The sequence below is a fragment of the Tupaia chinensis genome, unplaced genomic scaffold (assembly GCF_000334495.1).
Source record: "Tupaia chinensis unplaced genomic scaffold, TupChi_1.0 Scaffold000627_1, whole genome shotgun sequence".
Lineage (NCBI taxonomy): Eukaryota > Metazoa > Chordata > Mammalia > Scandentia > Tupaiidae > Tupaia > Tupaia belangeri.
Window position 1 is genome coordinate 1195941 of NW_006160147.1, and position 24686 is coordinate 1220626.

General features: G+C 50.1%; 2 protein-coding genes across 3 annotated transcripts; both read right to left on the reverse strand.

Moving 5' to 3' along the window:
* Positions 1–4483: 4483 nt before the first annotated feature.
* Positions 4484–13569, reverse strand: LOC102470651 (tubulin alpha-8 chain). 2 transcript variants are annotated; one of them, XM_006159158.3, is made up of 5 exons: positions 12971–13569; positions 10761–10983; positions 9237–9385; positions 6702–7382; positions 4484–4902 (listed from the first exon to the last, which is right to left on the reverse strand). In XM_006159158.3, the coding sequence occupies exons 1-5, from the start codon at positions 12971–12973 to the stop codon at positions 4609–4611; spliced, it is 1350 nt and encodes a 449-aa protein (XP_006159220.1). In that variant the 5' UTR covers positions 12974–13569; the 3' UTR covers positions 4484–4608. The 2 variants fall into 2 exon arrangements, with proteins under 2 accessions (XP_006159220.1, XP_027631809.1); XM_027776008.1 differs by lacking the exons at positions 9237–9385; positions 12971–13569 and having other exon boundaries at positions 10761–10846.
* A 6176-nt stretch (positions 13570–19745) lies between these two features.
* RABIF (RAB interacting factor) lies at positions 19746–23880 on the reverse strand. Its single transcript, XM_006159159.3, has 2 exons — positions 23595–23880; positions 19746–20042 (listed from the first exon to the last, which is right to left on the reverse strand). The coding sequence occupies exons 1-2, from the start codon at positions 23718–23720 to the stop codon at positions 19797–19799; spliced, it is 372 nt and encodes a 123-aa protein (XP_006159221.1). The 5' UTR covers positions 23721–23880; the 3' UTR covers positions 19746–19796.
* Positions 23881–24686: the final 806 nt, after the last annotated feature.

The following is a 24686-nucleotide window of genomic DNA, read 5'->3' on the forward strand; positions in this document are numbered from 1 at the left end:
TGGGCACCCAGCAAGCTCTGCTCGGTCCCTGCCTCCAGCTTAACTAAACATCTGTAATGGGCTGAATTGTGAACTGAGTCCCCCCACACCTCCGGGCCTCAGAACATGACTGCATTTGGAGATCGGGCCTTCAATGAGCTAGCTGTGGTAAAATCAGGTCACGCAGGTAGATCCTCACCCAGTATGTCTGGCATCCCTATATGAGAAACTTAGGACACAGGAGGGCTCAGAGGGACGACTCGGAGAAAACACTGGAAGGTGACGCCCATCTCTAAGCCAGAAAAAGGGGCCTTAGAAGAACCAACCCTGGCACTGCCAGCCTCAGGAGCAGTGAGAAAACACTTTCTTTGTCGCCTAGTCTGCATGCCTTGTTACGGCAGCCTGGCAGAACGATGCAATATCTAAAACAGAATTCACCTCCAAATCCGGATGGGAAATTCAGGAGAATGTCCCCTGCACCCAAGGTAGAGTCACCCATGACTTTTTTTTTTTTGCTATAGGATATGTGTGCTCATGAGAGAGAGAGACAGACAGACAGAGAGGGAAAGTGAGAAAGTGCCCTCCAGAGGGAACAACCACACCGCAATCCTTTCTCTTCCATTCTCCTTCTGGGATCGTGGGCCCATGTGCATGCACACACACACACCTGGCATTTTTCAAGCCACCGGGTCCAGGACTCAGTCCATGCAGTTGGCCATGTGAGACCCAGTCACCTTAACCTCCATGCTACCTGGCTGGCCCCACCCATGACTCCTTTCCACATGTCATGCCAGCTGCTCACATGGGGCTGAGATACCAACACCTTCACTGTCCCCCCTGCCCTGGTCTGAACATTACTTTCCCATTGATGACAGCAGGATCTGTCCCCCTAGTGCGCTGTGCCTGGAAACCCATCTTTCTTGCAACCCCTTCAAGGCAGTTTCTCAACCTCAGTGTCATTGACGATTCTGGGCGGGATAATTCCTTAATGTGGGGACTGTCTTTTGCTTTGCAAGATGTTGAGCAGCATTCCTGACCTCGACATGCTACGTGCCAGAACACCCAACCCCTACTCAGACAACCAAAAATATTTCTAAATATTGCTGAAGTCTCTTGGAGGGTAAGACCGCCCCAGGGTGAGAACTATTTTTAAGAACAGGTTATCCCGAATGCTGGAACTTGAAGGGCACTAAGGATTTCATACAGGAAGAAGTTTAAACTCCAGTATGTCCAATGGCTTCCTAGCCTAATCCATGGTACATGGTAGGTACTCAATAAATATTCGAAAAAGAAATCCGAAACAAAGGTCATTTGTTCTACACCTTTTCTCTAGCTTCTCCTTCCTTCACAAGAAGTTTCAGCTAGGGATGGGAACCAGCAGTTAGCGTAATGGCTATGTTGCTGGACTCCCACGTAGTCGACCGCGGTTCACGTCCCGGACCCGGTGGCTTAAAACTCACGCTGGGCGCGTGTGCATGCGTGCCCAAGATCCCGAGAGGAGAATGGAGGAGAAAGGATTGTGGTGTGACCATCCCCCCTGGGGGGCGATTTCTCGCTTTGTCTCTATGTCTCTGTCTGTCTGGCGAGCGAACGTGCCATATAGCGAAAATCTCTCCCCCCCCCCAAAAAAAAAGTTTCAGCTACAAATTGCTCAGTCATTGAATGTAATGTACACATTTTCCATACTTCTTTCTGAGGGACAGGTACACTCACCAGACGGAGAAAGCACCCCCCATGGGGAATGGTCACACTGTAGTCCCTTATCCACTCCTCCCTCAGGATTTCAGGCATGCACGTACAAAACCACATGGTCAGCCATGTGAGATACGGCCCCCTTATTACCACGCTACGGGTTGGCCCACATACTTGTTTTAGATCTATCTCTTCTTTGAACCGTGGTCAACTACATGGGAGTCCAGCGACATAGCCATTATGCCAACTGCTGGTCCCAAGGCCAGGAATAGATTTAACAAAGGTTTTTCCTGTTTGTTTCAAAAGTACTAGAAGGGAATGGAGAGACCAGCAGGTGGCGTGGTGGGTAAGGTGCTGAACACTCCCACATGGCTCACCATGGTTCAAGTCCTGGACCTGGTGTTTTTTTCTTCTTCTTTCTTTGTGAAAAAAAAAAAAAAAAAAAAAAAAAAAAAAAAAAAAAAAAAAAAGAATAAATTAAATAATTCTTAAAAAAGGAGGGAATGGAATGGGAAGTAGATAAGAGTATGACACGGATTTTATTCTACCTAAAAGAGAGGAGATACGGTGGTTATTCGTTTATCTGAACACACGGTCTGGATGCTCCCTCCATTTGTAACTTACTCTGCTGGGCCTCTCATCACGGACAGTATTCGGGGCTGGGTGTCTTGTCTAGTCCTCACTGTGCATCCTCTCTCCCACACCTTGGGGAACCTGCGGGGCCATGGTTTGAACCACCAGCAAGTAGCAGCTCACTGGCCAGTGAGGGGAAGACCAAGGAAAGCAAGAATAGGAATGCTGGTTTCTGGGTAAAGACAGGGAGAGCAGGCCAGAGGCACTTGCTGAACATGGGCTGATACGGATCCTTTAACAGGTACTTAGGCCAGCAGAGGGCGTATGGTTACATCATGGGACTCCCACGAGGCTAACTGCAGACCCAGTGGCATGAAACTCCTGCCAAGCACATGTGGGTACATGTCCAAAATCCTAAGAGGAGAAGAGATTGTGGTGTGGTCATCTCGCCCGGGGGGTGATTTCTCATTTTACCTCTCACTGTCTCTGTCTCTCTCTCTGGTGAGTGCACACGAACTAATGCAAACCCTCTTAAAAAAAAAAAGGTACTTTTTAAAAGCAGGTTTCCCCCCCTTCTTCTTCCTTCTATACCTTAATTCTGCTCTGAATCCCAGCCTTTCAAGTAGTAGAGGAACCAGGAGGTTAAGAGTTTGCCAGGGGCCAGGTGGTTGTGCAATAGTAACCAACTCAGCCCACAAGGGAAAGGTACTGAGTGCCACACGTGCCTGTGACCTGGGCCAGCTGAGACTGGTGGCAGGTCTGTGTGTGGGGACCACACTGGGGCTGTCTCACTTTGCCTCACTCTCTCACGAAGAAGAAATAAAGAAACTCAAAACAATGACATGTTGCTTCAGCTAGAAGCAAGGGAGCCTGAGTAAGAAAGATGGGTGCCATGTCAGAGCTGGCTCCCAGGGGATGAAAGACAAAGGAACCAAGTCGGTGAAGGCCTTGTTTCCTGGGGACTATGAGGACTGAGGACAAGGAGAAACAGACCAGCAGGCCTCTGTTCTCAGGGCAGTGATGACAGAGGATGATGGGGAAACGAAGACAAGACCCAGTGCCAGGGGACTAGCCACCACATGGGTGTGCACAGCCCCTTCTAGATACACACAGCCCCGTGGTCCAACTGTGTGGCCTAGGCCCAGGGCTCCAGGATGCCATCTTCTCAGCAAACCCCTCCCAGAGACCAACCAGGCAAGGTTCCCAGATGCCTAAGGTAACTGCCAGCTAGTGCCCTGAGCCCACAGCAAGGCCACGGTTCCAAGCAGTTCCAAAGCTTGCCGATGTTTTGGAAAAGGCAGATACACCCTGAGTCGCATGCTGGAACTGAGTGTCCAAACGTCAAGTGGGCAGATCTGGGCTAAAAGTATGGGCCCTCCCTTCCAGTGGGGGCTGGGCTCTGCTTGGTGGTCTTGCCAGGAACAGAGCCCAGCCGCAAGGAGACGCCTGGTTTTCAGAGAGCACAGATCTTCTGTTTTGCCCTTAGCTACTACTAGGTCTCTAAGAATACAGAGGCCCAGATATCACTGGCCCCTAAAACATAGTTCTTAACTTCCCCAATGAGGAAACTCCTTTGAGAAGAAAAGGTACAGATCTCTTACCTAAAACACTCACAGGCACTTTAAAAAATTATTTAGGGGGGACCAGAGGGTGGCGTGGTGGTTAAGGTGCTGGACACTCCTACATGGCTGACCATGGTTCAAGTCCCAGACCTGGTGGTTTGCTTTCTCACTTTTTCTCTCTCTCAATCTCTCTGTGTATGTGTCTAGTCGAATTAAAAAGAAATGAATACATAAAGTTAAATAAATAATTTTTAAAAAATTATTCATGCTGGTAGCCCCAGGCTAACGACCTCTTTAGAATTCTGCTTCCTGGACCCTGTGCCTTTGCAAGGGTAGAAGCCTAATGCAAGATGGCTGCTGCAGATCAGTCTGTGAATTCGACTTCTACTGCCCTCTGTTGGCCAAGTGGAGGAAGGATAGGTGGAAAATGCTCAATTTAAAAAATAAATAAATATAAACTTTTAGAAGCTTGAACTGGAACCTCTTTAAGACTTACCTCTCCTTGGGGTGAGCCAGGGACAGGAGGTACACAGGGACCCATATGAAGCCAAAGCACCACTGCCCAAGTGCTGAGAGGCAGCTGTTTGTCAGGAAGGTCTACAGAGGTTGGTGTTGCCAACCCCACCTTAACTGAGGATGGCAAGGGGAGATGGGAAAGTTAGGGAAGGCCCACCGCCTGGATAGAAATCCACATCATGGGGTTCCATGTTGCTTGAGACATTGTATTTGTAAGGGTTGGGGAAACAGTTGGATGAGATACACAACTTGGGTGCCAGAGGTGCACTGTGGGTGCCTGGGTCCCCTAGAACTCCTCGCTCTCATCCTCGCCGTCCAGGGACTCTGTGCCCACTTCTTCATAATCGTTCTCCAGGGCAGCCAGGTCCTCTCGGGCCTCCGAGAACTCCCCTTCCTCCATGCCCTCGCCCACGTACCAGTGCACAAATGCCCGCTTGGCATACATCAGGTCAAACTTGTGGTCAAGGCGCGCCCAGGCCTCGGCAATGGCCGTGGTGTTGCTCAGCATGCAGACCGCCCGCTGCACCTTGGCCAGGTCGCCCCCAGGCACCACTGTGGGGGGCTGGTAGTTGATGCCAACCTAGGAGACACAAGCAGTACAAGCACCTCGCTCTGTGCTCTGTACAAAGAGTCCCATAACTGGGGAGGGGGCAGCTCTTGGCATTTGACATTTGCCAATGTGTAAGAAATGCGGGGAGGCCAGCAGGTGGTGTGGTGGTTAAGGGCGCTGGACTCCCACATGGGCGACTGCAGTTCAAGTCCTGGACCTGGTGGCTTGCTTTCTCTCTCTCACGCTGTCCATCTCTACTCAAATTATAATAAATAAAGTTAAATAAAATAATTCTTAAAAAATAAAAAAGAAAGAAAAGAAACATGGAGATGGACAAGGAGCTACCTCACGACAAGGACACAGACAAGTTCTGTGCCCTTGAGAAGGTGAGGACTCTCCAGGGCAGTGAGACTAGTCCCTTCAAGGTCGGCCCCTTGAAGCAGTTAAGCCCTGCATAGGGAGCTGGATCCCACGTGGCCAAATATGGCTTGAATCCCAACTTCTGGGGCTTGAAAAACACACTAGGCATGTGTGCATGTGTGTCCAAAGCTCTGATAGGATGAAGGAACAGAGGAAGAAGGACTGCGGCATGACAAGCCCTGTATCGGTCTCTCTCATAAGCACACGCACCCTCTGTCAACGGAAAACACCCCTCACCCCAAATAGGGCCAAATCCATAGCTTAGCTGTTAAGGGAGACAGATCCCACACAGCCAGCTGTGGTTCAAACCTCAGCCCCCGCAGCTTGAAAAACATGCCAGGCCCGTGTTCATGTATGCCCCAAATCCTGATGGGATGAAGTGAAGGAAAAAGGATGGCAGTGTGACCACATCCCATTGCAGGGGGGTGTGTGCTCCTCCGGTGTGCACACACGGTGGCAATTAAAAAAAAAAACAAAACACAGATTGGTGTTATATGACAATATAAGTGAGTTTAAGTGGGCCAGCAAAGCAAAAAAGGTGTTAAATCAAAATATAGTGTAATATAAATCTTTGTGAAGATCTCCAGTTGGATCTAAATTTAACCAACTGGAACCATGTCTGTGCAGCACGTAGAAATACATGGCATAGGTGGTGTTTCATTTTCCTAACAAGGAGGCAGATTCCTGCCCCCGACTTGGAGTTGGGCTACAGGACCACTCTTCAACACCGGCAGCTTTCATCCCTACAGCCAGCAGTCTCTGCTCCCCTTCTTGACACGGCTACGTCATGGCAATGTCACTAGGTAGGAAAGCTTAGATCTTTGCTAATACCACAGCTGTCACCTTTAATCTTCCTAGAGTCCTGCTCTAGGGCAAAACCCATAAAACTTAAAGTAGGTCACCGGTCTTCAGCACCCTGGGAATGTGAACTGGTAACAGGGTGGGGCTGGGAGTCCTTTATCACTGCGAAAGAACTACACTTGTGGATGCGGACGCCACGGGCCTTCTAGCCTTCTGACCCACATTTCCGCCACAATCTGCACTTCCATAAAGCATTCCCTTCCGAGCAGGAGCCAGATCACGTGGCCATGTCCCTGGCACACGTGAATGAGGTATTCCCCTCTACTGGTGTGCCTCAGGAATGCCTATTTGCCAGGCCAAGTGCCATGATACCAATACTTTGCTTTTTAAAAAAGCAATCTTTCCAGTAGAATCCACCCTGGCTATGGTTCAAAGGCCAGGCTTCTAGACCAGCTGAGAACCGTCAAGCTCAAGACAGTCTCTGAAGCTACTGTCCTCTTCCCTCCACCCGCAGCAGGTTTGCTTTTCATGCCTGCAGCTCTATAGGAATCTCTCTCCCAGGAGGGACACAGGCCACGAGCCACTCCCTCCCTTTATCCCCAACTTGCCTTGAAACCCGTGGGACACCAGTCCACAAACTGGATGGTGCGCTTGGTCTTGATGGTGGCAATGGCGGCGTTCACATCCTTGGGCACCACGTCGCCGCGGTACAGCATGCAGCAGGCCATGTACTTGCCGTGGCGAGGGTCACACTTGACCATCTGATTGGAGGGTTCGAAGCAGGCGTTGGTGATCTCCGCCACGGTCAGCTGCTCATGGTAGGCCTTCTCGGCAGAGACGATGGGCGAGTAGGTCACCAGGGGAAAGTGGATGCGGGGGTAGGGCACCAGGTTGGTCTGGAACTCCGTGAGGTCCACATTGAGGGCGCCGTCAAAGCGCAGGGAGGCAGTGATGGAGGACACGATCTGGCCGATGAGCCGGTTGAGGTTGGTGTAGGTCGGGCGCTCAATGTCCAGGTTACGGCGGCAGATGTCGTAGATGGCCTCGTTGTCCACCATGAAGGCACAGTCCGAGTGCTCCAGCGTGGTGTGTGTGGTCAGGATGGAGTTGTACGGCTCCACGACTGCTGTGGACACTTGGGGGGCCGGGTAGATAGCAAACTCCAACTTGGACTTCTTGCCGTAGTCGACAGAAAGCCGCTCCATGAGCAGGGAGCTGAAGCCAGAGCCAGTCCCGCCCCCAAAGCTGTGGAAGATGAGGAAGCCCTGGAGCCCGGTGCACTGGTCTGTCTAGAGACAGAGACAACACTGTTAGGGACACAGAGGACAGGAGCCTGCCCAGCCCTCTGCTCTCAAGGGAGCCCTTCTCTGCCTAGGAAGCTATTCTTAACCACAATTGCATTTACTTCTCTCTTTTTAAAAATATTGTTGGAGGATGCATGTGTTCACCAGAAAGAGACAGAGGGAAAGTGAGAAAGCACCTCCCTCCAGTGAAGAATGGTCAGGCTTCTCCATCTCTCCCTCCTGTCAACCATGTGGAATCCAGCAACCTTAACGATCACCCTGTGGGCTGGTCCAGCATCCACTTTTTTTTTTTAAAGAATGATTTTATTTATTATTGTTTTTAAGTTTGCCATAGAGCACATGCACTCACCAGAGAGAAAAAGGGAGGGAGAAAGTAAAAGAGAGTGAGAAAGCAAGCTGCCAGGTCCGGGACCCGAACTACAGTCAGCCATGTGGGAGACCAGTGCCTTAAACACTATACCACCTGTTGGCACCCCAGCATTTCTTTCTTTCTGTCTCTCTCTCCTTCTGTCTCTCTCTCCTTCTCTCTCTCTTTCTAAAGAGATATTTTTGCTATCGGGCACATGCACTCATCAGAGAGACAGAGAAACAAAGTGAGAAATCATCCCCCAGGAGGAAGGCCATATTGGAATCCCCTCTCCTCCATTCTCCTCAGGATTTTGGCCACGCATGCACACATGCCTGACATGAGCTTTAAGCCATCATGTCCAGGCCTCAAACACTGGTTGACTACGTGCGAGTCCAGCAATGTAACCATTATGCCATCTGCTATTCCCTCATTTCTTATTTTAAAAAGAGACTCAAGTATAAATTATCACTGAGTGTAAGCATCGTAAGTACAGTGAGTGATTTGATAGGCATGTACGCTATATAATTACACCAACCAAGATGAGAAATTTCCATCATCCCAGAAAGTTTCTTCACGTTCTTTGCTTCGAGTCTAGAGAGGCAAGAAGAGAATTCCTACGAAAGGCTTGGCATTCTTGGGAGACAGGCGATCCAGAAAAGAGAAAGGCAGTGCTGTAGGGGGGGCAGGGGTGAGGTGGGGGAGAGAGGATGAGGTGGGATAGAGGATTTGCAGCCAGAGAGCTGGTCCACTCAGCTTTGCCACCTACTTGCAGGGGAGTGGGAGTGGTGGTGGCATTGCCTGGAACGTGCACCTCAGCCTGGAGCCCAGGGATCTGCAGTTTAACATGTCCCCTAGATGAATCGGACCTAGCTGGTCCTCGGGCCAGAGAAGCCTCACCTCCCGCCACCACACACACAGTGGTGACCGTGTAAGAAAGGTCCAACCTTGGAGGGTGCTTTGTTTACATTCTGGAGAAGGGGAGCACGTAAGCCCATCCTGTGGGTCACTGCCAAGTCCCCAGTCTCTTCTGAGCACAGACCGTCTAGAAAATTTCTCTAGGGCACCAGTGCCAAAGCGGCCTCGCTCCTGGCTCAGTGCCTTGGACAGGGGATGGGTAAAGTGGAGAGGAGGTTAAGAACTAACCAGGGGACTCAGAGTTTAAGAACAAGCTGAGCTGCGGTTGAGATAGATCAAAGTTCAAAGACGACTTAGATTCCAAAACCAGAGCTGGCAAGGTGAGGAACCAGAAAGACAGAAGCCAGAGCCACCAACTCAGGACAGAACAGGTTATTCTGGCTTCCAGCCCGTGTTCAACCCAGGACAGAGCTCCCCCTAGGGGTAGCGAGCAGACAGACAGGCAGAGGAAGACACTGTCAGCCACAGGCTGTGGTTTCCCTTTCTTCCCACACCTGTTCAGCCTCCGGGGTCAGGGGGGCAGGCTAAGCAGGCAATGACCTCCTGTAGGTGCCAGAGCACCTGGTGCTGCTCACCAGTTTTCGGACTCGCTCCAGCACCAGGTCGATGATCTCCTTCCCCACAGTGTAGTGGCCACGGGCATAGTTGTTGGCAGCATCTTCCTTGCCAGATATCAGCTGCTCGGGGTGGAAGAGCTGTCTATAAATGCCAGTTCTTACCCCATCTTGAGGGCAAGAAAGAGGGCAAAGGTAAGAGGCTGATCTCATTCCTCGACAGGACAGGAGGGACTAGAAGTTGTGCTGCTAAGCCCCCATTAGTGTAATTGCACAATAATGAGGGAGGGGCACACGACATCCCAGAACTCCACTCTGCAGCCCGGTCCTACCTGGGCCCATGAAGGGGAATGTCAGGGAGTATCTTTTCTTTCTCTCTTACATTTCTACCAGAGAAGTGGCCAGCAGGTGGCATGGTGGTTAGAGGTGTCAGATTCCCACATGGTAGACCATGGTTTGAGTCCCAGACCTGGTGGCTTGCTTTCTCGCTTTACCTTTCTCTCTGGTCAAATAAAAAAAAAAAATAATAGTAGTAACAAATGAAATTAAATAAGTAATTTGAAAAATTTCTACTAGAGGATGCATGTGCTCACCAGAGACAGAAGGAGGGGCAGAGTGAGAAAGTAGGAGTGAGTCGTAGGAAAAGGTGTGACGCATTTTTGCATAGAAAAATACATCATGGTTTTTCGGACAACCCATACCTCCCATCGGGCACAGTCATGCTGCCATTCCTTCTCCTCCACTTCTCACTGCTTTTGGGATTTTGGATAAACATGTACCTGCACCCTGCATGTTTTTTTCAAGCTGCCAGGTCTGAGACTCAAACTGTGCAGTCAGCCATGTGGGATCCAGCTGCCTTAACCACCAGGCCATTGGCAGGCCCCTTCCTTCTGATCATAGCCACTTCATTTTGCTTGATGAGGAATCAGGGGTTTTCAGGAGAACCTCACTTCATTTTTGACTGGGGTAAGAATATAGAGAAATGCAGACAACCCAGCCCACAGTTTAATGTCAAAATATTATCTCCAGAAAGAGGCGGCCATACAATGTTCATGAAACGGGGAACTGAGGAGACCCAGATGCAGAAGGAAGGAAACGGCAGCCCCCGGAGGCCAGTGACAGCCAAGTTCACGCAGGCCCACATCCCATCGGGACGGTTCAGTCACAGCTGAGCAGGTGGCTGTTGTGAATGTTCTCAGCTCCCAGCACCTGCAACAGTGCTATCCTGGAGAGGCCAAGGGTGGGAGAAGGAAGCTTCCAATTTCTGCTTTTATATCCACTTCTCTCTGCAGTCTTCACTCCAGGTCCTACCTGACTCAAACATCTGGCAGTTTCTGAGCAGAGCTGTGCAACGAATCTTTTTCCCCCAGCACAGGAGGCCCCCAGGCTCCCTCCTGAAGACCGTCTAGACAAAGTCACGGACTTCAGACTCTGGTGTTGTTCTTGGCAGGGGACTGCCTACATTCCAAGTGTTTTTCTCCTAAGCAGAGCTCTCCAGTGACTCTGGGGCTGGCAAAAAATGATAGGCTGAGGGAGAGGACTCACCTATGACAGCAGGTTCCAGGTCCACAAAGACAGCACGGGGCACGTGTTTGCCAGCCCCGGTCTCACTGAAGAAAGTGTTGAAGGAGTCGTCGCTGCTGCCCAGAGCCTTGTCGCTGGGCATGGTGCCGTTGGGCTGGATGCCGTGTTCCAGGCAGTAGAGCTCCCAGCAGGCATTGCCCATCTGCACTCCAGCCTGGCCCACGTGGATGGAGATGCACTCACGCTGTGGGGAGAGCAGAGTGATGCCCTGAGTGGCACCTGGGCAGGGCGGTGGGGCTTGGAAAACCTTCCCAGGAGCACCCTTTGTCTTTCTTCCCCAAAAGCTGAAGCCTAGCAATGTCTTACCTAGCCTGAAACCCTAAAGATTGGGTTTTCTTTCCAGGCCTTCCCACTTTTTAAAAAAAGATTTTTTTTTTTCCTTTAATATGATCAGAGAGATAGGGAAAGTGAGAAAGCAAGCCACCAGGTTGGGGACTCAAACCGCAGTTGGCCATGTGGGAGTGTAACACCTCAACCACGATGCCACCTGCTCCCCCCCTTTCTTTTAATACTTTTGCTATGGGGTAAGTGCACTCATGGGGAGAGGGCAGGGAGGAAGGGAGGGAGGGAGAGAGCCAGAAATCTCTTCCCAGGGAGGAGGGCCAGGGGCAATCCCTTCTCCATTCTCCTCTCAGGGTTCTGGGCACACACGCACATGCACTCTTTGTTTTTCATGCCACCAGGTCCAAGACTCAAATGGTGCAGTTAGCCATGTGGGGTCCCACACCTTGACCACCATGCCACCTCGCTGGCCCTGCCCTCCCACATTTTAAGCAGAACAACCTCCAAGTCCTCATTTTCCTTTATCTACTCAGGGCAGAGGAAGAAGTGACTCTGCCTCGGTCCTTTGGGGTAGGACCCAGAGGAAGTCAAAAGCAAGCAGCTGAATCCCACTGCATGGAGCCTCCTCAGCTGAGTCTGGTATTGCAAAACAGGCTCTCAGGAGGGTCCCAGCTAGAGCCCTGGGGCCTCGGAGCGAAGCGGTCTCCCAGGGCAGCGGCTGTGTCTTCTCCACACCTGGGAAGGGCAGAAGCCCAAGTTCAGGATGGCGGATGAACCAAGGAAGCAGCTCTGGAGTTGGAGCCAGCCTTGCCAAATCACCTGCAACCTCCCCTTTATTGGGGAACACGCACCCCTCCTAGACACCTGTCCTCCCAGCTACAGCATGGACGAGGTAGTCCAAGCAAGTGCCCACCGTAACTCAAGGGTCACAGAGGCCAGAAACTGCTCCCCTACTCTTCTTACCCAGGTAACTCATGGAGAGACCCTCCCTCCCATCTTCTTGCCCTTCACCTCACCATAGTCTAGGGAATCCATTTAAAAGAGCCAAGCAGCTCCCAGATGCAGAAGGGACCTTGGAGGAGGACAGCAGGCAAGTTTCGGGGGTGCGGGGGGTTCTGCAAGAAGGGCTCAGAGTCTTGTGGTGGTGGTGGGGTGCTCAGGAAAGAGATGGGGATCAAAAGATTCCTGTGGGGTCCAGAATCTGTGTACACCCTGAGTCCCCAGTTTTAACTCAGAGACACGTCCCTGGGCACCGAAAGAGTAGAGAAAAGGAATAAAAGACATTCTTATACAGGCGCGAGGAGCTGTCAGCAACCCATGGACGGTTGTGGACCAGAAGGCCTCGGTCTCTGATCTCTAGCCAGAACCCGGCGCCCAAGACGAAGGCTTTAGGAGACGGAGCTGGAGAAACCTGTTAGCTTTTGCCATTCGGAGGCGGGGACTGCAGCTGGAGGTTGGGATCTCTTTGTCCCAGACCCCGGCGGGAGAAGTATGGGGCGACTCCTAGGACTCCTCCGGATTCCAAGGCGCGCTGGGAGTCCGGCCGCACCGCACGAACCACCCGAGCAAGCTCTCGTTTGCCGGCCCCGCGCGCGCGCCGGGTCTACCCGTCTCCAGTCTGTCCAGTCCGCAGCGCTCTGGGAGCGCTCAAACTTCCTCGATCGCGCCCTACCATAGAGAAGGAACGTGGCATAGCAGCACTTGGACTCCCCAGGCTTTCTGCACAGTTCACTCTGTCGTGACCCCCAAACATCCCTGGCATCCCAGAGCAGCCCACCCATAGCCCCGATACCCAGGACTGCCAGGGCATCCCTCCTTCCCGCGCAGTTGGCCCTTACGACGCCCCCTCCCCAGGCACCCCCGCCCCTTCCCGCCGCAGCACCCCTCACCATGGCTGCTCCTCAGGTGCACCGTGTAGACAGACGGTCGTTCCCTGCAGACGCGCTACGAGTCCCCGGCGACACCACGAATCCCAAAGCAGGCCACTACCTCGGGTTTATATATCCCCGCCCTGCCGTGGCCTTGCCTCCCTGCGCGGCTCCCATTGGACCATCGCCGGACAGGGCTCTTCCCTGCGCGCCTCTCACTGGGCCAGGCCCCAGTCAAGACCCATCCCACTCTCCGCTATTGGCCTCAGCTTATAAACTGTCCCCGCCGTAGCCCGTCATTGGGCAGTTTGTAAAGCCGAAGGGAAGCAAAGTCTCCCGGGTCCGTGTCCTCTCCGCCGGCTCGACCCTCTTCCGGTTGGAGTGGGCGCTGGGTCTGAGAAGTAGAATCGAGGGAATTCCTTCGTCCTGTTTTTGTACGACTTTACATCGGTAACACCACGGACCTGGCTCGAAAAGTGCGTAAACCGTGCAGGATGGCGCGGACTAGCTCAGCAACCCTCGGCCAGTGAAGGAAAGATGCTGTGATGAGAACCAGGTGCTGGGAGCTTCAAAGGCTGGACAAAATGCAGCTGGCGCGAGGATCGCGGGCCGGCAGGTGTGGGCGAGAACAGTGCAGGTGCTGCTCGCTGAAACGTCCTTCCCATTTCCCTAAGCCAGTTGCTCCAGTTCAGGTGACTCCGATTTCGGGCTGGCCAAGAGTACGGTTGCGGACCTGGGGGGAAGGAAAAGCAGGGCGGGACCTTGAATACTAGACTGTTGAGGGTGCACGTGATTTTCTGCGGTCTGTGGGGGACTATTGAGGGCTTTCAAGCAGAAGAGCAATGTGATCAGACAGCGTTTGGGGCAGTGCTCGTGTGTTTCTTGTGATCATCTGCTAGTCCAGGCGAAAGGGCACGCACACGTTGTCCGTCTCCCAAGCTGTTAGCTGAGATGAGGCTGTGCTTCTAGATACCTAAGCCTAACAAATAAGCCCTTTCCTAATTCGGTGTGTGTGTGGGAGGGTTCACTGATGTTTGGTTTTATCAGATGGTTGGACACCCCCCCACACACACACACACACATCATGAGTATCCCTAATACTTGCGCACATTCCAGAGGAACCCAAAGCATCTACCAGTCTACCACCTCCCGTTGGTGCTCACTTCACACGGGCTGCATAGGGCTTGCTTGTGCAAATAGGGCCTGGAGACATGAACTGCCAACAGAAATCTGTGGCTGTCATCTTTCTTTTTTAAAAATAAGGCCTTGGGACCAGCAGTTAGCCGTAATGGCTATGTCACTGGACTCCCACGTAGTCGACCGTGGTTCGGGTCCCGGCCCCGGGGGGTTAAAACTCACGCCAGGCGCGTGTGCGTGGGTTCCCAAGAGGCCAAGAGGAGAAGGGATTGCGGTGTGGCCATCTCCACTGGGGGGTGATTTCTCGCTTTCTGTCTCTGTCTCTGTCTGTCTGGCGAGCGTACGCGCCATACAGCAAAAACCTCTCAAAAACAAACAAACAAAAAGCCCTCACCGTGCTGCGTTACCCTGCCTCCCTGAGTCTCTGGGATTCCAGGCGCACAACACTGCATTGTCTTTAGCTTGGACCAGGAATTGAACCCAGGCCTTCCATGTGAGCCTAGCCTACAAAACACAGCCTCTTAGCACTTAATGACTTCCTGTTGACCGAACTCAGGACTCGGGGCCAGCAGGTGGCATGGTGGTTAGGGGTGCTAGGCTCCCCATGGCTGACCGCAGTTCAAATCCTGGACTTGGTGGTTTCCTTTCTCACTTTTTTCTTGCTCGCTCTGTCCCTCTCTGGTCAAATTTAAATAAATAAATAAAGGTAAATAAATCATTATTTTTACAAAAAAGAAGAACTCAGGAGGACTCAAAGTTACTGTGTCACTGGCCAGTGTGACATCAGATCAACTGCCCCCTAAATTCCTGCATCCATTTTTTCGCAAGACTCTAGCTACATCATTTCAGAACTGTCCTGAAATATTTTGAAACAAAATGCTTGTTCAGGTGACTCAGAGACATTTAAAAGTTCAAGGGTGCAAAAGTTAACTTCAAATCCTGAAAAATGTTCTTTGATCTCAACCCTTGCAACCCAGTCGACTGATCTCATGTGTGTTAAGGTGAGGAGAATGAAGAGATGCCGTGTCTTGGGTTTTATGAAGCCGCCAACTCTCATACTCTTCTGGGTAGGGAGTATGGTGAAGGTATGTAGGTGAACATTCACATGAGTACTTTGAGAACCCTTTGAGACGTGGGTATCCATTGTGTCACGGCCCTTTGCAAAACCACCCAAACGCTGTATCCTATTGAAGGCTGGTGATGCAATGTTAGAATGTAGCTGTCTAAACTCAAAAACTCTGTAGCCCAGAGGGCAACACAGAGGTAAAACATGACACTCTGCAAGGCAATCTCACATGGGAAGGTTCAGGGTTCAAGTTTAGAAACCCTCTTGAATTTATCAGGCACATGCTTACCCATGATCTGAAGGCTGAAGGCTGGGGGTGAATTGCAATGTCAAAACCCTATTGGGGGGACCAGCAGGTGGTATGGTGGCTAAGGTGCTGGACACACCCATATGGCCGATCATGGTTCAAGTCCTGGACCTGGTGGCTTGCTTTCTCACTTTTCCTCTGTGTGTCTCTTTCTGGTCAAATTAAAATAAATAAATGAATAAATGACATTTAAAAATATTTTATTAAAAAAAGAAATTGTTAGCCACATGGGACCAGTGGGTGGCATGGTGGTTAAGGTGCTGGACATTCCCACATGGTCAACCACGGTTCAAGTCCTGGACCTGGTGGCTTGCTTTCTCACTTTCCCTCTTTCTCACTCTGGTCAAACTAAAAATAAATGAATAAATTTTAAAAATAAATAAAATAAATAAATAAATAGTTTGCCAAAAGACCCAGGAAAAATCAACTACTTTCCCTGGTAGAAACTATAGGTTTCTGTTCTCACAACAGCAACTTTGGGCTACCTGTAGCTACCTTTGGTGAAAAGCAGTCAACTGATCTCAGGTATTAAGATGAGGAGAATGAAGAGATGATGTGTTCCCCCCCCCCTTTTAGAGATTTTTGCTGTGGGGCACATGTGCTCTCCAGGGAGCCAGAAAGTGAGAAATCACCCCCAGGGGGGATGGCCACACCACAATCCTTTCTCCTCCACTCTCCTCTTGGGATTTTGGACACACATACACATGCACCCAGAGTGAGTTTTAGGCCTTCTGGTCCAGGACTTGAACTGCAGTCGACCACATGGGAGTCCAGTGATGTAATCATTACACCATCTGCTGATCTCTTCCTTTTGTTTTAGAAAGCAGGGTCTTGCTGTCATATTTCTGACAGTCTCCCAGCTGAGCCTACATACAAGTGCCACTGTGCCCAGCTTGTATTTAGAGGTCTTGCTATTTTGCGCAGGATAGCTGCAAGCCTCAGCCTCCTCGTGTTGTCGGTGTGCTCCACTGCACCACACCTGGACTGAGAATCGAACCCGGACCTCCCCTGTGGTCCCAGCCTGTGGGGCGCCGCACCTGGCCAACGGCAGACATGATATGACCGGTTAATTAGTTGCCCAATCTCAAACTAAAGCCTAAGGTTCAGGTTTCAACTCTCCTCTGCTTTCTCAAATGATATATTCTCTCCAAGGACACGCAGGAATCTGATTTCCACTGCTTAATGGTGTGCCTTTATTTCCTTCAAATCAAACTGGAAAGGCAAAATAGCCACTCAGTATTCCTGGCTACTGAGGAAACAATGTTTGGCAACTTAAAAAAAGAAAATACAAATGACTAGTAAGTATATTAAAAACATCATTAGAAAGAAGATAAATAAAACGACATTACTTTTTCTCCTGTTCCAATGGCAACATGTTTTTCTGTGATAATACCCAGTGTAAGGAAGCGTTCGGAGAAATGAGTGCTCTTTTTTATTGGGCTCAGGAGGGTAAAATAGCATAGGTTTTTTGAGGAATGTGTGTCAACAAAGCAAAGCCTTGAAAATGTGCATACCCTGCAATTCCACGTTTAATAATGTGCACTAAGGAAGTCGTTAAGAATGTGGATACAGGGAACCAGCAGTTAGAGTAATGGCTATGTCGCTGGATTCCCACGTAGTCGACCGTGGTTTGCGTCCCGGACCCGGTGGCTTAAAACTCACGCCGGGCGCGTGTGCGTGCGTGCCCATCCCCTCTGGGGGGAGATTTCTCGCTTTCTGTCTCTATGTCTCTCTCTGTCTGGCGAGCGCATGCGCCCTGTAGCGAAACCTCTCCAATAAAAAAAAGAATGTGGATACAGACTTAACTATAAGTTGGACATTATATCACTGTTTGCAAGAAACTGTGACAACCCAATAGTGGTTTATTTAAATAAATTATAGTATAGCAACATAGTGACAACAGTGTACACAGATGGATAGTTACTGACTCACATGGAAAGATGATCACCCTATTTTGTTAAATTAAAATCATAAAAGAACACAGTAAGATCTCATCTGCATTTAAAAAAACATACCTGTTTATATATATATAAAATAGAAAAACACTGAGAAGTATATATGCCACATTGCCACTAGCTAGCTCTGTATATCAGAATGCAAGTTTTTTTTTTAACTTTTATACCCATTTTCTAATTTATCTGCAATGAATATGGACTACCTCTGTGATTTAAAAAAGAAATGTTAAAGCTAATTTATAAAAAACATTTAGCTTAAGTTCTGCTTTGTGAGGGCCGCATGCCCCTTAGAGGCATCTACTTGGTTTTGTTCCCTCTGACCTTAGAGGACAATTCCCTGGGGTTTTTTTTCTGCATATGCCATAATGGACATTGGATTATTTGTCTGGAAAATACAGATCTCTCATTTCCTACTGAAGCTCATTCATGCTCCGATTGGAGGAGGAAGCCACCTTTCTAGAAGAAAAGGTTGGTTGCAGGACCAGCAGTTAGTGAAATGGCTATGTCGCTGGACTCCCACGTAGTTGACCGCAGTTCGAGTCCTGGACCCAGTGGCTTAAACTCACGCTAGGCTCGTGTGCGTGCATGCCCAAGATCCCGAGAGGAGAATGAAGAAGAAGGGATTGCGGCGTGGCCATCCTCTCGGAGGGGGGGTTGATTTCTTGCTTTCTATCTCTCTGTCTCTCTCTGTCTGGCAAGCGCACGCACCCTATAGCAAAAACCTCTCCAAAAAAAGAAAAAAAAAAATAGATTGGTTGAAAAACTGTGCCCAAAGGCTGCATTTTGGTGGGGGAGCCCTTAAAACATTTTGGAGTGAAAGGAGGGGGAAACACACAAGGAAGGGATGATGGGTATTCAGGTCTACAGTCTTCCTTTCCATTTTATGCCTCCTGAAGGACGACAGGATACCTGAAACCTGGTTATATAGATGTCTTCTACGATGATAAGTCATTTCAGAGGAGAAATGACAGAATAACTGGAAATTATGTTGAAGGCTTAAATAAGGTTGCTAATATCAACCTAGAACTCTGTGAGGCCCATGCCTAGTAGGTTTAGGAAATGACATCATTGAAGAAGTCTTTCCTATGAACAAAGGAGTCAAGTTGTCTGTCCTGGGCTGGCTCTGTGGCTTGTTGGTTATAAGAGCTGGATATTACATGGCCAACTGTACAGTTCAAGCCCCTGACCCAGTGGTTTGCAGAAAACACAACAGGCATGAAAGGAGGAAGAGATGGAGAAGGGACTGTAACATGACCATTCCCCACGGGAGGTGCTTTCTCCTCTTCCTCTCTCTGACAAGTATACCACTTAACACACACGCACACTGCCTGTCCAGAAGAGAAAATTCTACTCATGTATGATTTGGCAAATGGCCATCACTGGAAAACTTACACTCTCTACTCTGAATCCAAAAGAGCCTGAGTAACAGGGGGGTATAATTTTCCTTGGGGTGATGGCCAGGTAGGAATGAAAATTTGATTCTCAACATACCAGCTATAGCCAAGAAGCTAATACAAAGAAACCACATCAATATTTCAAGGGAAGAGGGGGGTCTGCCCGTGGCTTAGTGATTAAGAGAGTTGGGTCCCACATGGCCAACTGTGAAGTTTGAATCCTGGACTTGGTAGCTTGAAAAACACATCCTGAGGGGATGGAGGGATATAGGAGAAGGGATTGCGGCATGACTATGCTCCATTGGGGGTGCTTTCTCCCTCTCCTTCTCTGGTAAATGAAAAACAAACAAAAAACTGAAGAGAATAGGGGCCATATTCATCTTGGCAATAAAACCACTATTAACCTGACTGTATGGGCTCTCAAACATGGTATTAGGGCTATGTCCAAAGTAATGTGTTCCTGATTAGTGGTTTAAGTACTGTTTGTAAACATTACTTTGGGAAGCAATACATTAAAGTAGATAACAAGGTTGGCCTCACAACAAAGTCAGTCTCAGGTACTCGAGTGCCTTCTTGCCTGAGAGAGAGAAAAAGGCGGGTTTCAACTCTCAGCACGCGAGTGTTTTTGTCACGTGATCGTGGCTGCGGGCTGAATATTGCCTCTCTTGTGCAAGAAAACAATGAGCCCCAGGTAAAAACGAGCCTGGGTAGAATGCTAAGAATGAGCCTAGCTTTGTGGAGGTCCTACAGTGTCCCAAAATGGGGACAAAGGGAGCTGAAAAATGTTGCGATGCTAAGTGAACCAAGCAAGGGCATACACGTGAGGCCTTTGGGAAGCAGGACCAACCCCCACGTGTTCACGTGGACACGTCGGAACTCACTATTTACGAGAGCAGAGAAGAAGGCGGCAGAGCAGTTATACCAGAGAAATGCCAGCTCTTGGGGGTGTAGCTTTTATAGTTGGGGTGGAGTGCACGCCCTCCCTCAGTTACTCATGGGAAACCCGTTCCAAGGCCACGTAGAAGCTGTTCTTGTCATCGAGGCAATGCCAGCCAATTGGTCCGATTTCACAGTCTGCGCAGACTAGAAATTTGATGTTGCCCACGTCCTTGGTGAAGCCCACGTTCTCAAAGATGAACATGTCATCCACCAGCCAGTGTTCCTGGAGGAGGTCGCCCTCAGGGCTGTTGCCATCAGTCAGAGCCGGCTTCTTCCTCATGGAGGGAAGGAAAAGCTGCAGCGGAAGGGAACATAAAGAACATAAAAGTTGGAGTGGCCCAGTCACGTCATCACCGCACTGCACCCTACTTTCCATGGCTCCCTAGTGGCGTTCTGGAATGAGGAGAGAAAAGAGGAGACTTGTTGGTAACAGATTAGGATGTTGGGTGGCTTCTCTGATGCCTCCAGTCCTTCCTGTGTTTCTTTTTATTTCTTTTCTTCTTTTTTTATTTTGAGAGGTTTTTGCTAGAGGGCACATGTGCTCACCAGAGAGACAGAGACAGAAAGCGAGAAATCACCCCCCAGGGGTGAGTTTTAAGCCACTGGGTCCAGGACTCGAACCACAGTTGGCTACATGGGAGTTCAGCAACATAGCCATTATGCTAACTGCTGGTCCTGAATTATTAGTATTAATTTTTTTGGAGAGGTTTTTGCTATAGGGCGCGTGCACTCACCAAGAAGACAGAGAGAGACAGTGAGACAGAAAGTGAGAAATCACCCTCCATGGGGGATGGACATGCAGCAATCCCTTCTCCTCCATTCTCCTCTCGGGATCTTGGGCACACACGCACATGTGCCTGGCATGAGTTTAAGCCACCGGGTCCAGGACTTGAACCATGGTCGACTACATGGGAGTCCAGTGACATAGCCATTAGCCTAACTGCTGGTCCTGGTACAAAACCTTTTTAAATCCATGTATAGTTGCTCACAATTCTGTTTCCAGAAACTTTTTTAGAAACTTTAAAAAATACTTTCAAAAAAGGGACAGAGAGAGAAAGAAAGCCTGCCAGGTCTGGGACTCGAACTGCAGTTGAGCATGTGGGAGTCCACCACCCTTAACCACCATGTCACCTCCCCATCCCCAAAAGTGTTTTTTCCTAGGTGTTTGCCATGGGCACATGTGCTTGCTGGAGAGAGAGGGAAAGTGAGAAATCACCCCCAAAGGGGGATGGCTATGACACAATCGCTTTTCCTCCATTCTCCTCTCGGGATCTTGGGCAAGCACACACAAGTACCCAGAATGACTTGGGCCGATGGGTAGAGGGGCTTGAACCGCAGTCGGCCCTGTCGGAGACCAGTGCCTTTACCACCATGTCAACTGCTGGTCTCTCCAGGAACTTTTTGAAGACCCTTCCTATTATGTACTGTCTACTAAGCACAGGTCAAGGGCTTTTATACAAGCTCTTCCCTACATTATCTTCATTTACAGAACAAGCAAACTGAAGCTCACAGATATTAAATAGCTCTTCCTACGCTAATGAATGATAAGGTCAGGATTCAATTTGATTTATGTTTTAATTTCAAGATCCATGTCCTTTTCACTACTCCATATGTCATAACTCGGTGAAACAAGTGGAGAACTCTACTCCCAATTCCTGAAGTCTGATCAAGAGAACAGGGAGGAGGCTGATAGTGGCATAGCAGTAAAAGACAACCTGTGAGGCAACCTCATCAAGGGAAGGTTGTTGGTTCAGGGCCCGAGTCCTCTAAGAATACAGTGGAGGGCAAAGTGCACTGATGATTCCAGCTGGTTAAGGCTGGGAGTGGATTACCACAAGGAGACAGGGTGCAGTATCTCTGTCTCTTTCACTCATAAAATAAATAAAACTTAAAAAAATCAAAAGAGGGGCCAGCAGGTAATGTGGTCATGGAGGTGTTGGATTTCCACATGGCCGACCATGATTTGAGTCCCCAACCCTGTAGCTTGAAAATCACATTGGGTGCATATGTGCCTGAAATCCCAAGAGGATAATGGAGGACACTGCAGCATGGCCATCTCTCTGGGGGGTGATTTCTCACTTTCACTCTCTCTGTCTCTCAGGTAAGTGCATGCAATCTTTGGCAAAAATCATTAAAATAAAAAAACGAGAGAGAGAGAGTAAAAAAAGGGAGAACTCCAGCAAATCTCTATACCAAAAATCATCGAAACACTCACAAAACAAGGAAAAAAACAGATCTTTTCCCTTTTTTTTTTTTTTTTAAGAGAGTTTGGGGAAACAGCAGTTGGCGTAATGGCTATGTCACTGGACTCTCATGTCCCATGTATTCAACTGCGGTTCAAGTCCCGGACCTGGTGGCTTATCCACACACCGGGTGCGTGTGCGTGTGTGCCCAAGATCCAGAGAGGAGAATGGAGAAGGGATTGCAGCGTGGCCATCCCCCGCCCCCCACGGTGATTTCTCACTTTCTAGCTCTTTCTCTGTCTTTGTGGTGAGCGCACGCGTCCTATAGCAAAAACCTCTCAAAAAAAAAAAAAGAGAGAGTTTGATATAGGGCATGTACACCCCCAAAGAGACCAAGTGAAGTCACCCCTCAGGGAGAACAGCCATACCACAATCCCTTCTCCATCCTCCTCTTAGGATTTTGGGCACACATGCACATGTCCCAGTGTGAGTTTCAAGCTGCTGGGTCTGGAACTCGAACTGGGTCAACCATGTGCAAGTCCAGAGCTTTAGCCACTACACCACTTCCTGGCCCCCTCTCTTCCCTTCTTTGATGACAAGGACTCTGCTTTTGAAAAAATAGGTGCTTCTTGCTCCCATACGGGACATTATACTATTTCAGTCACACGAAATAAAACAATGATCTTCAGTTTTTTGTTGTTTTTAAATTGCTGGAGGATGCCTATGCTCAAGAGGCAAGAAAAAGAGGGAAAGTGAACCTCCCCCCCCCAATAGGGATGGCCCATGCACTCTCTCCTCCACTTCTCCCTCCTGCCCGGATTTTGGGCACACATATGCATCTGGCCTAAGTCCTGACCTAGATTCAAACTTCCAGTCACCGTGTAGGATTCAGCTGCCTTCATCACCACCCGCTGGCCTCGACCTGCATATTTTTAGAAATAATTTTCAGCTGTAGGATATGCACATGGTTGGAATGAGATTACAGTTTGCACTTTGCTGTGGGTATGTTATACTTAAGTAAAAAATTTTCTGAAATAATCCTTTTTCAACTTTTTCACTTGGGATGATCATGCTACGGGGGTACTAAAACTCCTAACTTGAAGAAAAAAAAATAGGTTTTCTTCCCAAATTGATTTCCAGGGCTCAGAGAACCAATACAGCTGAAATATGATTCCTGGAAACTGGGTTCCAAGGCCAAGGTAACCAGTGCAGGTCGCGCGGGCAGTTCTGCCACGTCCCCTGCACCCAAGTTGTTTCCGGAGAGTCTCTGCGAACCAGACAGGAGCCTGTCAAAATGAGACAGGCTGGGAGCTGGATGTGCGACAGGAATCGCAGCTCCAGCACCTCGGCTACTGAGGCACACCTGGGGCGTCGCAGGTGAGCGAAGAGCTAGGCGCACCGGCGGGCGCACCCCTTCCACGTGCTCGCGGAGACAGCCTCATAGCCCTGCGGACGCGCGATCCTGGGGAAGGAGCTTCCGCCGCACGAGGCTTCAGGGATCCAGGGCTGGACCCCACCCGGGCGGCCTGGGGGGCGGAGCCGAGCCCCAGGGGCGGGGCCGGAGGACCGCGCGAGGTGGGGCGCCGGCTGCGGGGCTTGGACGCTGAGCGCTGCGGCCCCTGCGGGACCAGTGCGGCGTCCCCCGCCTCTACCTGCCTCCCTACCTGCCGGCGGGAGAAGAGCGCGGTCCCCGGCTGCAGCACCCGGGAGCCACAGCGCTGGCACAACACCGCCTTCCGGTTCCGGCCCTCCGCAGACACTAGCTCGTTCAGCGGCTCCCCTGGCTCCATCGCCGCTACCGCCACGGCCACCTTGCCAGGATCGCGCAGGCGCTGTGTCTGCTCGGTCTTTCCCGACTGCACTGGCGCCGCTGGACCGGGTTGGGGAGCCGCGAGCACGCCCTTACTGCGCAGGCGTCAGACCCGCGCTGGACTCTACTGCGCAGGCGCCCTCGTTCAGGGCCCACCCCGAGGACAAGGTGTCAGCCTGGCTTTGTGACAGGGTCACTTCCTGGGACCAGTGACGAGTCCTTTCTCTCCGTACTCACGTGGTCACTGGGCTTCCCTTCATAGTAGGTCTAGACAGGTCATTCAGGATGACCTTACTCTTTAGTTTTCTGAGACGTACATTTCGGCTCATGAATGGATGTGGTCGTTACTGTGGACAATGTTGGGGGAATGTGGGTGGGACTCCTCCTATCAGGTTTTAGCCTTATTGGTTTCTTTTTTTTTTTATTTTAATTTTTTTTTCGCTACAGGGCGCGTGTGCTCGCCAGACAGAGACATAGAGACAGAAAGCGAGAAATCACCCCCCAGGGGGAATGGCTACGCCGCAATCCCTTCTCCATTCTCCTCTCGGGATCTTGGGCACGCAAGCACACGCGCCCGGCGTGAGTTTTAAGCCACCAGGTCCAGGAAGCGAACCACGGTCGACTACGTGGGAGTCCAGCGACATAGCCATTATGCTAACTGCTGGTTCCCTAGCCTCATTGGTTTCTTCTGTAAGAAACTATTTACAGGGGCACGTGCCTTTCTGCTGTTAGAAAAAGATGTTAGGAAGCTTTGCTGGTCCTTGTTCTAATCCCAGTGGCCATTTACTCTGTGGCAGAACATCGTGTGAAATGCCACATGGAAATCATGGCACCTCCCTTGGGGGTGGCACTCTTATCACCAAATGCACAATAAGGTGAAGATCAGAATTTACTTTCTAGGGTTCGTGGGTCAAGTGCAGCTCTAAAATCACTGCACTTAATTATT

What these genes read in the sequence shown, in the direction of transcription:
- LOC102470651 (XM_006159158.3), bottom strand. An exon ending in CCTGGAACCTGCTGTCATAG is followed by an intron (nt 9,386 to 10,760) that starts GTGAGTCCTCTC and finishes CTTGCCCTCAAG; the next exon opens with ATGGGGTAAGAACTGGCATT. An exon ending in GGTGTCCCACGGGTTTCAAG is followed by an intron (nt 4,903 to 6,701) that starts GCAAGTTGGGGA and finishes TGTGTCTCCTAG; the next exon opens with GTTGGCATCAACTACCAGCC.
- RABIF (XM_006159159.3), bottom strand. Translation starts at nt 23,720, where the DNA reads ATGGAGCCAGGGGAGCCGCTGAACGAGCTAGTGTCTGCGGAGGGCCGG. An exon ending in CGCTCTTCTCCCGCCGGCAG is followed by an intron (nt 20,043 to 23,594) that starts GTAGGGAGGCAG and finishes CTTCCGCTGCAG; the next exon opens with CTTTTCCTTCCCTCCATGAG.